Source organism: Notechis scutatus, chromosome 1 (genome assembly GCF_049901735.1).
Source record: "Notechis scutatus isolate UNSWTSFEM ecotype Mainland chromosome 1, rNotScu1.2, whole genome shotgun sequence".
NCBI lineage: Eukaryota > Metazoa > Chordata > Lepidosauria > Squamata > Elapidae > Notechis > Notechis scutatus.
In genome coordinates, this window is record NC_142009.1 from 242,829,877 (window position 1) to 242,843,653 (window position 13,777).

Below are 13,777 nucleotides of genomic sequence, written 5' to 3' on the forward strand. Positions count from 1 at the left end.
CATGGGTGGGCACTTGCGTTAGGGGCATGTGTGGGAGACACGTGCATGCGCGGGGCAGGACACATGTGCAGGAGATGCACGCACATTGCATTTTGGGGATGCGCGCATGCATGCTTTGGGCCAAAAAGGTTAGCCATTACTGCGTTATCCTGTTGTAGATTGTCTCCATTCAAAAGGGTCCACTTTTCTTGGAAATGCTGTGTTGAGAGTACTGTTCACCATTTTCTAGAGAAAGTTGATTTTTTTTTCCTAGAAAAATATTACTGTTTCAGAAAAAAATGAAATCTATATTATAATTAAATATTTGAACCTGTGGCAGGGTTCTAGCGTTATCCTTCTGTAATAGAAGAGTATCTTCCATTTATGGAAGCCATTTTGATGTAGTCAGTCCATCTATTATTAGAAATGTGGGGTTGGTGATTTTCACTGATTTACACTTACAACCCTTGGTTTACCACTCATGGTATTCTTCTCAACATATTTGGCTAATGGTATGGTGATGGGAGGGAAAGGAGCTGGAAGAGATAAGATAGAATGAGTAGCTTCTTATGGAATTGTCCATGAGTAAACTCAATTTGTGTTAGTTAGTAAATAAATGTATTTATTAGCCTTATTCACTCAGTCATGTTCATTTGTTTATGACCTGATAGATATCATTTCACCACTAACATCTGTCAGTAACAGCACTTTTTAAAATTTTGTAAAATCACAATTGAGTTATCAATAATAGTATCTAATTGATACCTTTTCCAAGGATTAGGAATGTCTTCTCTGACTCTTGCCTATGTGTTGCCTTTACATTTTGTATGGTAACAAAAAGTAATAAAAAAGCTAGATAACTTATAAGGCACAACCACAATGGCAGATATATTGAGAAGAGTGGGCCCTGCTATGGCAGCCATGTTATATTCTGAAATTTTCATATACATCCAGGATCCGACCCATGTACTATAAAGAAATTGAATGAAGGTTAGGTTTATAGAGCCAATTAGTTATTTCTCAGCTAACCTAGTCAGCTACCGCATGTTTAAGGAACTTTATGTGGCTTGCCATTTTTTTTCTTACGCATTCTATCCATTTCATAATAGAAAGTATTTCCCTCTGTACCAGAAGCAATTTCTTTCTGAGGATGATTTGCAACGTATACTTCTGCTGAAATGTGCTATTGAGTTTTGATTGGTTGATTCCTCTTTATTTAAGGTTGGAGATGAGATCGTTCGAATAAACGGTTACTCTATTTCTTCATGCACTCATGAAGAAGTCATCAATCTTATACACACAAAGAAAATAGTATCTATAAAAGTGAGACGTAAGTACACCTTTGCTTTGAGATTTTTTGTTCCACCTTTATTAATTTATAGGTAACTCAAACATATCTAATACTCTTTCCTCCTCCTATTTTTACCACAACAACAACCCTGTGGGATGGATTGGGATGAGGGAGAGTCAACTAGCCACCTTTCATGGCTAAAGTGGGACTAAAACTCATAGTCTCCTGGTTTCTAGCCATAACCATTAGATCAAACTGATATGTGATATACTTGCCATAATTTTATGTTAATTAGATAAGATAGATCTGAGCATTTTGTTAATCACCTTTAAATACGATTTTATTGCAGATATCGGGATGATACCTCTCAAAAGGTAATGTTTTTTTCTGAAAACATATATTTAATGTACAGTATAGATCGTACATACTATAGTAATTTTCAGTTGTATTTTTCAGTTTGTTTAAAAAAAGTTCACCTACAAAAAACTAAAAAAAACTGCATAGCTTTATACATGCTGTAATACAGATATCAGAGGTAAGTAATAAGTTACCTAGTAGGCATTGATTTTATTTTGATAACATGTCAATCTTACATCTTGTCATCTGCATATCTTTTCTTTTAGTTCCCCAGAGGAGCCTCTCAAGTGGCAATATGTAGATCAGTTTGTATCTGACCCTGGGGTAAGGTGCCCATTCAGCTATCACAAATTATATCCTGTGGTCTTAAAATTCTTTTTAAAACACCTGTCCTCATTACAGATGCTCTGCACTCATGTTCCTTGCCACTGGACTCACTGATTGGGACTGATAAAAGTTGATATCAAAAATGCCTGGAAACTGCTGCGTTGTTTAATGGGATGAGGCAGATATATATCTATATTTTTACTGAGTGACAGCTTACCTTTCTGTTCTTGCAATTAACAGCTTCATAGAAATAGACAGTGCTTCCCTCATATTGAAATCTACACGATTTAAATACTAGGAGGGGCAATGAAAATTCTGCAACCAACTCCTAATGTGTGTTTTTTTAAAAAAAACGTGAGGGTATTACAAGAATAACTAACTGGGATGAAAGCTGTAAAGATAGCCTGATAAAATGTCTGTTGCTAAGTGACTAGTTTGTCGCCTAGTCTGTTGTAGCCATTCAAATCTAGATGCCATCCAAGTATTTGGACCTCTATATGACTTAAAGGTCAAATATCTGGAGGGTGCCCAGATTGGAGAACTTGGAACTGGCTGAAGAAAACGCTTACTAAATATAATGGCTAAAAGACTGAATGGGAAGATGTGGCTTTAAAGTAATTTTTGACCAACCAGTCTTTCTCACTGTAACGATAAAGAGAAAGAAACCTCCATTTTAGTTTTATTAGCTAAAATGCACACTAAAATGAAGATTAGTTAGTAGAAACCCTTAAGATTCATCTTTCCCACAAATATAACCTGATAACTGACTTTGGCAGTGGGCATGCAAAGCTGACTATTACCCACAGGATTGATAACATGGTTAAAGTGACAGGATGGAACAGAATAAAGCAGCTTAAAGTATCCAGGTTTCAATTTTACAGGTTATATCAAATATGATATTTTTGTGGAAGCAATTATACCTATGACAATATGTATTAACTTGGGTTTTGATTTCTGAAGATGCTTCAGAAATACCTAACGTAGCCACTTTTGAGATTTCGAAAGGCTAAGACTATAGAATTACTTTGATCGCTGAATGAGAGATAATGATCCTAGTCTGAAAAGCATCACATCACAACATATTGTTATCTATGTAATATGTGTAATCTATGGGAGCTTCAGCAAATTATGCTCTGCTGAATGACCTTAGTCAGTTTTTCTTTACGCCATTTACTCCATTCCAAATTCCATTCATAGTTTTTTTTTCTTCCATAACCCCAACCCCATCCCAGGTAGCATTTCATCCTCTCTGGATAGTCTCAGACTTCCCTAGAGTTGTGTTGTTGTTTTGGAAAAGTTTTCCCCTATTGTTTTCGGTTTTCAAAAAAAAAAAAAAAAGACCCTCCCAAATCTGCTGATTTCTCCCTTTTATAAATGCTTAATTCAGTTCCATTAAGAGAGGTACTTTAGGATTTGAATATATTCACCATATGAGATCATGACAAAAAAAGGTCAACCTAAGGCATTTTGGTGGTTGAGGTGAAAATGATCTGCCCCCATACCAGCTGGGTTGCAGCTGAATATAAGTTCAGGCAAGAAGATGGGGTAAAAACTTCCCCTTGTAATACAAAGCAGATTATCTGGAACATGCACATCTGTTCTCCAGCAGAGGTGAACAGATATGAAGTTGTTATTACTGCCTTATTCTTAGGCAACTGCCCCATTCTCCTAATCTCAGCTTAACTTTTCCAATATGAGTAAACAGATCATCTAGATCAGGGGTGTCCAACCTTGGCAACTTTAAGCCTGGAGGACTTCAACTCCCAGAATTCCCCAGCCAGCAAAGAGTTGAAGTCCTCCAGGCTTAAAGTTGCCAAGGTTGGACACCCCTGATCTAGAGCTTGTGTTTCATCCTGGATTGCAGATGTTTATGAAACTTAGATTCCATTTGAACTGGGAAAGGGAGGCAGTAGAATAACTTCTCCATTTAACTAATGGAAGTTAGTTCTCTGTTTAACTAATTGCAGTTTCAGAATGCCTGTTGTCTCTTATCTTAGGATGGCCAAAACAGCATTGCAGGTCTTGCATCATCCGGAGGAAAACATCATAAAGAAAAGAAAGTTTTCATTAGCCTAATAGGTACAAAGGGCATGGGATGCAGGTGAGTTAACGGCATTTTCTTGTCACTTGTTTCTCCAAGAAACTGTAGTGAGTAAGAATGAGCCATTAATTTCATTTAATTTCAGTTAAACTTGTGCAGAGCTTTGGATTTGATTCCAAAAAGTGGCTCTGGGAAAAGAAGCAGAGAGTTACAGAAGAGTTCTGTGTTCATAGTCTAGTACACGGGTGTCAAATTTGATAGCATCATGGGCCAGATCATGACGTATCGTGACATTTTTTGCTTTTGCAGAGCTGGGGTGAGCATGGTTTGTGCTTGACATATCTGGTCTGCGGGCCGCCAGTGTGACAGGCCTGGACTAGTACTTCAAAATATTTTTTGGATCAGAATATGAAGTGCTGCACAGCCCTGTTAAACATGTATTTTGCTTTCACATATAAATAATTAAGTATTAAAAGGACTGATTTTGGCATTTTTATTGTTCAAAATGCTGGTACAAATTAATAAGCCCTAAAGCAGAGGTAAACTACCAATATAGTTTACTGCCTTCTGGATTGGCATTTTAGTTCTTTGGCATGTGAATCTTCGTGGACATTTTTATTAATTATTGATATATGTCTTGAAAAGAACTAAAAGAGTCACTTCATTGTAAAAGTAGTTTTCTTTGCATATGGATTAACAGTGGCCCCCAACCTTTTTTTGTGCCACGGCCCGGTACCGCATCACAAAATGATTTGCGGCCCGGTACGGCATCAGCACGCATGACAAGGCAAGGTGAGCCGAGCGACCGCCAGCCAGCCGCCCCCGCTTCTCCCCACCACCTTCAACTCCTCCTTTGTACCTTTGTCGATGGGCTTCGCTTCAGGACGGCTTCAGGACGGTCGCCGGCTCACCTTGCCTTGGGTGCTGAAAGAATCCTCGCGCCTTAGTTTCGCTCAAGCCCCCTCGATGAAACTAAGGCGCGAGGATTCCTTCAGGACCCAAATGCCGCTTTCCAACCGGAAAAGCTCACCCGAAGTACTTTCTCGTCAAACAAGATGGTGGCGCCCAGCAAACCGGCGGCCTGGTAGGAAATGTTCCACGGACCAGTACCGGTCCGCGGCCCGGTGGTTGGGGACCCCTGGATTAGAATACTTCAATTCTCTTAATTGAATTGATTTGTCCTAATCATAGATAGAGATACAAGCAAAACATTTGTGTGCTGTAGTCCTTATTTAATCACACAAACAACACAATAAAGTTCTTCATTTTATTATAATGTATTGTAAAATGAAGAAAGCGAATATTTTGCTTTCTTATCCTTTCTCAGAAAAATCCCCAACCTACCAGATTAGATTTGGTATATAGGAAGAATGGGGAGAGGGGAATGTAATTAGTCTATTCTTGATATGATTGCCATTAATTGGTGATTTTATTTCTTTCATGTTTTGTTCCAGTATTTCCAGTGGCCCTACCCAAAAACCTGGCATTTTCATAAGCAACGTTAAACCAAATTCTTTATCTGCTGAAGTAGGGTTGGAGGTGAATATAAACCATACAAAATCTAATCGCATGGAAATGTTTAATTTGGAAGAAGTTCTAATGGTTTTTCTCTAATATTAAGCACTTTTGTTGATGGTTTTTTTTAGGTTGGTGATCAGATTGTTGAAGTAAATGGTACAGACTTCTCTAATATGGATCATAAGGAGGTAATTAAAACCCAAGTGACCCTACATGACATAGGACCTGTTTCTTCAGGGATGGTTCCTGTTTCCCATTGTATCTGCCCAAGCAGTTCAATCTAACAGCTATCAGGACTGGAAGCTCACCTTCTCTGTAGCAGTACCTGCCCTTGGGGGAGAGAGTATAAAGTTCCCCCAAAATTTAATAGCTCCCACATAGTAGGATTTCAAAGTGCCTAAAAGAGGCCTTTGGAGATTATAATTAAATGGCCCTTTCTTGGTTTATATTCCCCTCTGGACTTGATGTTCCTTTGTCTTGTGCTGTTTTATGTGTAGTGGAATGTACACCTGCAGCAACAATGGGGGACAGTTTTGATAACGCAGAACTTTCCCAGAGAGAGGCACAGATTAAGAGACTGCACAGTCCCAAGATGGAGGAAGAGTGGGGAAGAGGTTTAGGATAGCCATAACTTAGAATCTCTCACATATATTAGTATCTCTAGTAGATTAGAAGATTATAACTTTAGTAGGGCAAGATTCTGTCCCTTAGCTGCAAGCAAATGAAGGATTGGACTCAATTGATATTATATTATTTCTGGGCCTGACGTTATGTTTACTATATTGTTCTTTGTTTTTTAAATGTTTAACTATTGAAAACTGTCCAGGGTAACGGGGAGTCAGATGGCATATAAACTTAATAAATTACTCAATGTTCCTTTGAATAAAATATAATATAAATATACAACTGATTGATTCAAGCCCATTGATTACCACATCACTATAGCTACCATTTTATCTGATAAAAATTAACCAAAGATGTTGAACTAGGGAAATGTATTTTAATTTATTTTTTTAAAAGACATGTCAACTTTGTCAAAAAATTCTATACACTTGCAATCTTAACATATTGACTTGGGAATTACTCCCTTTGTATTCTGTACAAAATTGCATAATACTCAATCCACATTTCAAAACTGAAAAACCATCTTTAGGTGGTTAAAATAAAAAAAAATGTTTAAAGTTCCTAAAATAATTGTATCATGTTGATTGAAAAAAATGTTGAAAAGAAAATATTTTGCAACAGTGTTTATGACTGAAATTAGAATTAGGTTCCCCTATTTTCTAGAATAATAACTGAAAAAATATTACATTGAGAAGAATAAAAAGCCATTCTAACTGTACTGTTAGTCCTGTAGACTTTTACAATATTTGGATTTTACATTTTAAGTTTTCTGTCATTACCTCCCTTTTCTTTCTTTCTTTTTTCCCAGGCTGTGAAGGTGTTGAAAAGCAGTCAAACCCTGACAATCACGGTTGTAACTGGAGCTGTAAGTATTAATGTCATAGCAATCAACAAAAGACTTGTGAAAAGTTGTGAAAAGGCTGCTATATGCAGCAGTAAGAAATGAAACACACTCAAAGCACATATCCTGGGATCCCCCAAAGTAGAAAATGTGGGTGGAAGATATAGCCTAGTTCCAAGTTCATGTAGTTACTATCCTAAATGATTTTACTTGAGCTTAAGGAATTTAACATTACAAATCTGTATGTATCTACTTAAAAGTAAGTTGTATTAAATGTAAGGAGGCTTACAGGAAGGCTAAATCGATATAGGACTACAGGCTGGTGAAGTTATAAACATAATATGACCTTTAATCATCTTTGCCAATTCAGTATTATTTTCTCTGCTTATTTTATTGTGTTATGCATTTCTAGAATTATGACAGGCACAGTGTTGTTCAATTTGCTTTTATCATTTTGAAACATGATAAATTGCAGTAGAAGCTCAGTCTAGGGACAATGCAAGGAGAATGTTTGTAGAAATTGAATAGCTTCTGCTACAATTTATCATCCATTTCAAAAAGATAAAAGCAAAGCAAACAACAGCATGCCTGCCCTGATTCTAGACATACATTCACATTTGTTTTGGATCACTGCTCAGGCACAGAGACTGCTTCTATCACTAGCTATGTATAACACCTCTGGTGTTGTGTTCACACCTTTCAGTGTAAAGATATACAGTTACCAGAAAATAGAAGTGAGAATATAACTCAAAGGTAATCAACCACAATAAACAGCACTAAAATGAAAAAGCATGCAGGTTTGTATTTATGAGACATTCATGTTTCTAAAATAATTTAAAATGGATTTCAATCTTCTCAAATGCAAATTTCTACAAATGAGATTCAAAAAAACATAGGGCTTGGGCCCCAATGGCACACATAAAAATAAGAACAGAATTCAGATAACTACACCCATAACATGCTTCCAGTGTTTTCCTTTTTATATTTGTTACAGCTATTTGTTTAAAATTATTTCCGTTCTATCAAATTCCCATATTCACATTTTGTGTGTTTATTTCCAAAATAAGTCTTTTAAGTTTTGCAGAGTTTTCCCTGAAGAAAATATTGCAAAATATATTATTTCTCAAAACATTCAAGTTAATTACTATGATGGTTGACTGACTAAGTTGATTAACAGGGATTTAAAATAATGTTTAGGGCAAGGAACTGTTTATGACTGAGGAAGAGAGGCAAAGGGAAGAATATAACCGTGAGATGGAGCGCCAAGAGTTAATGCGTCAGAAGTGGCTTGCCCTGGAAACTAACAAAATCCTGAAAGAACAACAAGAAAAAGAAAAACTGTAAGAAGGGGTCCCATATATTAATGAATTGTCATAATGTGTTACTGTTGATTCATGTAACCATCAAAACTTAGTTAACTTGATTTCTTTTCTGAAAGCTTTAGAACTTTTCAGTGATCATATAGCATGATAATTTAGCATTACTGTTTCTTACATAGGAAGACTAATTTTGAATAGAAGCATTTTCTTGTCAAAAGGCAATATTACAAAACTAATCAGGAGTAAATGATTATTAATAAAAGAGAATGATTGTAGCTGTTTTCTGACTTTCCACACTAGGGATTTATAATATCGTATAGCAGGGGTGTCAAGTTGCTGGCCCACGGGACAGATATGTCATCCGCAGGCCATGCCCACCCCAGCTCTGTGAATGGGGAAAGAGTCATGAAATGTCATGATGGCAACATGGCACCACGAGTTTGACACCCGTGCCCTATAGCTATTGCAGATATTATAAATCTTCTATCTTCCCTATGATATATTGCCATTACAATGGCTGGATGATGCTAGAAGAGCCTAAAAAAAAAGTGGAATTGGCCAATGAAGAATCAATAAAACAAAGTTACATTTCATTATTCAAAATATAATGATAGCAGAAGTAGAATTCTGATTTAAGAAGGTAGTGTCAGCTTTGGAAGCCATATTAGCACCAGACACATTCAAAATGATACAATAGCATGTTCTTTCTGTGCCATTAAATTACATGCTTATCCACCATTAATCAAGTAAAATGTTGACCAATCAGAAATTTACCTCGCTATTTGTCAGAATCCAATGTATGTCATGGTCACCATTCATCATTAAGTACTCTTGAAAAGAAGCATGACAAAACCAGGAAAGCTTTTTTGGACTCCACTACCATATGCATTGCAAAAAATAAATAAATAAACTGAAATTATGTTTGTAAATAGATCTGTCTTTTTCTGTTAAACTAACACAAAGAAAAGCACTGAGATCATAACACAACTAAGAGTGAAATGAACTAACAAATGATACATGAAACATTGCACTCCTGGAATAGCAACTAAGTGGAACATTAAAACAAAGTGAGCATTTTTAAAAATATTTTGAGACAGTCTCAGAAGAAATGTCATCTGTTTATGCTCAAACCTGTTGAAAAGGCCAGGAAATAGCCTCAAAATAGACACATTAAACATCAGGCTTCCATAGTTCAGTCATCACCTTCAGCCACTTTCAAATCATAAAAGGATGTCTGTAAATAATGCCCAAGTTCAAATGTGTATCAATCCTACTAGTTACCTTTGTCAATCAGAAAGAATAAGAAGGAATAAAACTTTAGCTTCTTAGTAGATAGAGAAGTGTTGCATATCTCACAAAGCTATCTATCTCAGGGTATAATGTCCACCCATCAAACAATAGAACAAGCTGTCGACAGATTGTGACTTTATATATTAAGTATCATTCATTAGTTTCATTTGGGGTATATATTTCTAGGCGGAAAATGGAGATTGCACAGAAGGCTAGTGAGGAAGAAGAACGATATCGTAAAGAAATTGAACAGTTAAGTCATTCTTTCATGCATGCCTTTTCCTCTTGTTGTCCACATGCCTATATTTTGTTTTTAAAAGGGTACAATGACTTTATGAATGACGAAAAAGCATCTAGGATTCATTCAAGTTTATTTGCTCATTTCAAGTCACCAGTGGTAGAAACATCTCTTTGAATGAGCTATAACAATTCTTTCTGACAGGTCAAGAATTATTTGGTTGAAGACCAGATTGTCGTCCATGTCTTCTACCTCTTCTCAAATGGGGCAGGAAATGGACAATTCCAACTGACCAGTCAGTTTTGGCTCATGATCCCCACCTCAGATAAATCTGTTGAATTTCCCAACAGAGTAATAATGGGTGTGAAGTGATGCTTTTCAAAATTAATTAATTAAAATGGATTAAAATTGGGTAAATAGGTATAAGAATGGTTTAAGGGGAAGGAAATAAGAGAAGGGTGACATTTTCTTTGTTAGACACTGTAATTCATCCAAAAATGCCCCCTGCAGAATTGTGGCATTACTGTGCCAAAAGTTTCACAGTAATGATTAGTGTTGAGGAAGAAAATGTCAACCACACACATTTTTCTCTTTTCATAGATTAGTCTCAGGAGTATGATCCACATTGGGATCTTGGCAGACTAAGGAAGTGTGCTTAGGAAATATCTACCTTTGGCCACTTCTACAGATCCTAAGCTTGCAGGACATTTTCACTGCAGTCTGATTGTCTGCACTGCAGAGAGCCTCTTCTGAGAATCTGTGAGAATTTATTCTGGCAGAGAAAAATTACCAAGATTGGATCTGAAATGGAAGTGAGGGACTGTTCTCAGTATTCTCAGTGCCCACTGGGATCGGTATGATAAATTGCCCGTTATATGTATTCTTTCTCTGCAGGTCAGTTTTGATTTTATTTTAACAAATGCCATTTTCACTTAATTATTATTAATTATGCATTAAAAATGCTGGATTGCCTGGAATAGATATCTCTGCTGCTTCTCACTTGAGATTTTTGAATTCATTATACCTGCAGTATTGACAAATAAGAATGAGAAATTTCTGCAGGCAAACAACTAAGCTCAGAGAGCACTAGGGACCCCTCCTTTCAACCCTAAACTACAAATATTCTCTTTTATTGATAAATTACTTTGGGATGCATTTTAAGCAGTACAGACATATATAAACACTAAATACCATAACAATATAAGTTATTTTAAAAAAACCAATTGCAAATTCACTTTCTTGTTCTGACTAAAAACTAGCCAAAGGCCAAGCAGCTTGGCATTTTCTATCATAGACCTAGTCACAGTTAAAGCTTTTGAACTGAAAAGTTAAGTACCTACTTAAATAGCATATTCTGAAACGAGAAGGATTGGAGAGGTTTAATTTTTGGCTGTGTTATACGATTTATTTTGATATGCTTTTGACATTTTTGTTAACTATAAGTGATAAATAATAAAGTAAATAAGCTCAGTCTTGCTTGATATGTTTGTAGCACAACTTTATTCTGCCATGAAGCTCAGAATAGTTGCTTTATACAGTATATTGATTGAGTTGTTAATGTTTTAATTACCATCTTTCTAAGTCTCCTGATAGTTTACAATAAACAAGGAATGCTTCCATTTGATTTCTTGTCTAGAGACTGACTAATATCTAAGTCTAGATTATATTTAGTATAAATCTAAACTAAGGTAACTGTATCATGTCCTTTCACCCTACACTCTCTAAAGGAGCAATATTTTCCTCTTTCCCAGAATAAAGGCTGAGGAAGAGAAGTTCAAAAAGCAGTGGGAGGAAGACTGGGGTCATAAAGAGCCTCTAAAGGCTGCCAAAATTGTAACTGCAGAAGTACATTCTCCACCTCGTCCTAAACATCTATGTAAGTAAGATGTTGTGATGTTGTATTCTTATATGTGTAAGAAATGTGTTTCATTAATTCCAGCACAGTACATTGTAGGCATGGGGAGAAGCCAGAGATTTGAGCTGTGTAAGTGAATCTCCTGGGTAGTTACTGATTCTCTGTGTTACTTTGATTAAATGCTGTGCATTCTGAAGTTTTTTTCGGAGGAAAACAAAAAAAATACAATAAACTAAGGAAGAATGAGTGATTCTTCTTTTGCTTTTCAATAGGAAATAATTTCCAGAAATCCATATTTATGGATCCAAATACACAGACTCATTTTAACTGGTATTGTATGATTCTTGGGATATATAAATGGTTGGTATTTCAGGTCAATTTATAGTGGCATTGCATGGCACCCCAGAACAAACCATGCATTTATAGAACAAAAGCATGAAAGAATACAGGACTCATCTTATTCCTAGATATGCCTACTTTCTTCACAGACTTTTTGATTTTAATTCTTTCATAAGAACCACCCTCCTGCCCCAAGAATTGTCATTTCTTCTTTCTTTATTTCTTTCTTCCTTTCTTTCTCAAGTAGATGTAGAGGAAACTGCATTTGATCAGTCCACATCAAATGATACAACTGGATTGAAGCTGAAGGAAAGCCAACAGGTTTGCTGTAGCACCTTGACTTCTCTTGACTTTCTTACTGCCTGCACTATCCCTCTTGCTGACAATCATTCCTAAAATTGGACTGCACTACACTCCCTGTGGTTTTTTGTAATTCTCACATTAAGGAAAGCATTAATATTTATTTTATGTGTTAACCAATTTAACTTTATATGATTTTTCAACCCAAGAGGAAAACATGAAATGGCCCTAAATGGGATCTTTGTATGTTCTGTCTCATTACCACTGAAAACAGAGCTGGGGTCAAGGAATAGTTCAAATTAAGTGATTTCTGTCGTTAGAAAACTAAGACAGTGTCTTTTGCCTGTATCCTTCTGATTAATTTCCTTTAACAATCATAATAGCAAAGACCTACAGAAGATTGGAAGAACTAGAAAAATGAAAGATTTTTTAGTTAGAGAATATCATGCAGTGTGCTTCTGAAAAATTAAGTTATAATACTTGGATTAAAGCATGTGTAACAAACTAGTCATGAAAGTGAATAAAAAAGAAAGTTACTTGTGTATTATGAAAGGTTATAAAAGTGAAGTGATTACAATTCTCATACTCTGAAGAAGAGACTTCTGCCTCTTATTTATAGCTGTTTCAAAGTTAAGATAAAAATGTACTCCATTTGCATTGCTATAATTTTCATCTTTATATGTTGTAATCTGCTGATATAAATATCTATAATACATTGTTCTCCTTTGCATACACATAGCTTTTGGATGGTTTTATCGGTATGAGGGAAAATTTCCTACGATTCGCAAGGTAGAAAAACGTTGAACATTTTGAAAAGTTTGCTGTGATCATCTCATTTGAATTCATGTGCATTTTCCTGTAGTTAGGGTTATCTTGATAAGCATGAAAGGAAGGAAAGGTCTGCATGCGTTATAATGATTTATATCCAAACTGGTTGGGTAGAAAAGCATTTCAGTCCTTGCCTGTCCCAAATTGAGCCAATTATCCCATAATAGTGCCTTCTCTTTCTTTCTCCTACATTAATTGGCAGAATTTTAGTTCTCAATAATTGGTTTTTAATAATGCAAGGGGATGTTAAAGGAAGGCTGGAGCACTCCTTTGTGTGAATAAAAATCCACTGTCTTACTATCTAGTATACTTTATATCTACACAAATAGGTTCTATTTTGTGGTGTGCAGAACTGTAAATAATGCAAATACTCTTATTTGGAACCCTATTGGTTTATGCCATTTCAGTCATCTGACTCTAAGTGGCTTATCTCTGCAAATATTTTCTCTCTCTTTAAGATAATAGACATTGCTTTCCAGAAAGCTAATTTGGTTAAGTCCATTAAGAACAATGGCTTCTATTAACTCATATTAAGGTAATCAAACTGAGACATATAAGCAATTTAGTGAAATTCCAAATAAGTCATTTGTTATCCATTGAAGGGTTTTGTTGTGTTGTTCAGTTTTGGTT

General features: G+C 35.8%; 1 protein-coding gene across 1 annotated transcript in view; it reads left to right on the forward strand.

Annotated features, from left to right (window-relative positions):
- Nucleotides 1–13,777, forward strand: part of USH1C (USH1 protein network component harmonin) — a 63,644-nt gene that overhangs the window by 18,086 nt on the left and 31,781 nt on the right. Inside the window, 11 exon segments of the mRNA XM_087959610.1 lie at nt 1,201–1,309; nt 1,620–1,644; nt 1,894–1,956; nt 3,966–4,055; nt 5,450–5,534; nt 5,642–5,701; nt 6,946–7,002; nt 8,176–8,318; nt 9,774–9,839; nt 11,577–11,701; nt 13,059–13,108. Coding sequence (XP_087815736.1) covers nt 1,201–1,309; nt 1,620–1,644; nt 1,894–1,956; nt 3,966–4,055; nt 5,450–5,534; nt 5,642–5,701; nt 6,946–7,002; nt 8,176–8,318; nt 9,774–9,839; nt 11,577–11,701; nt 13,059–13,108 — 873 coding nt within the window.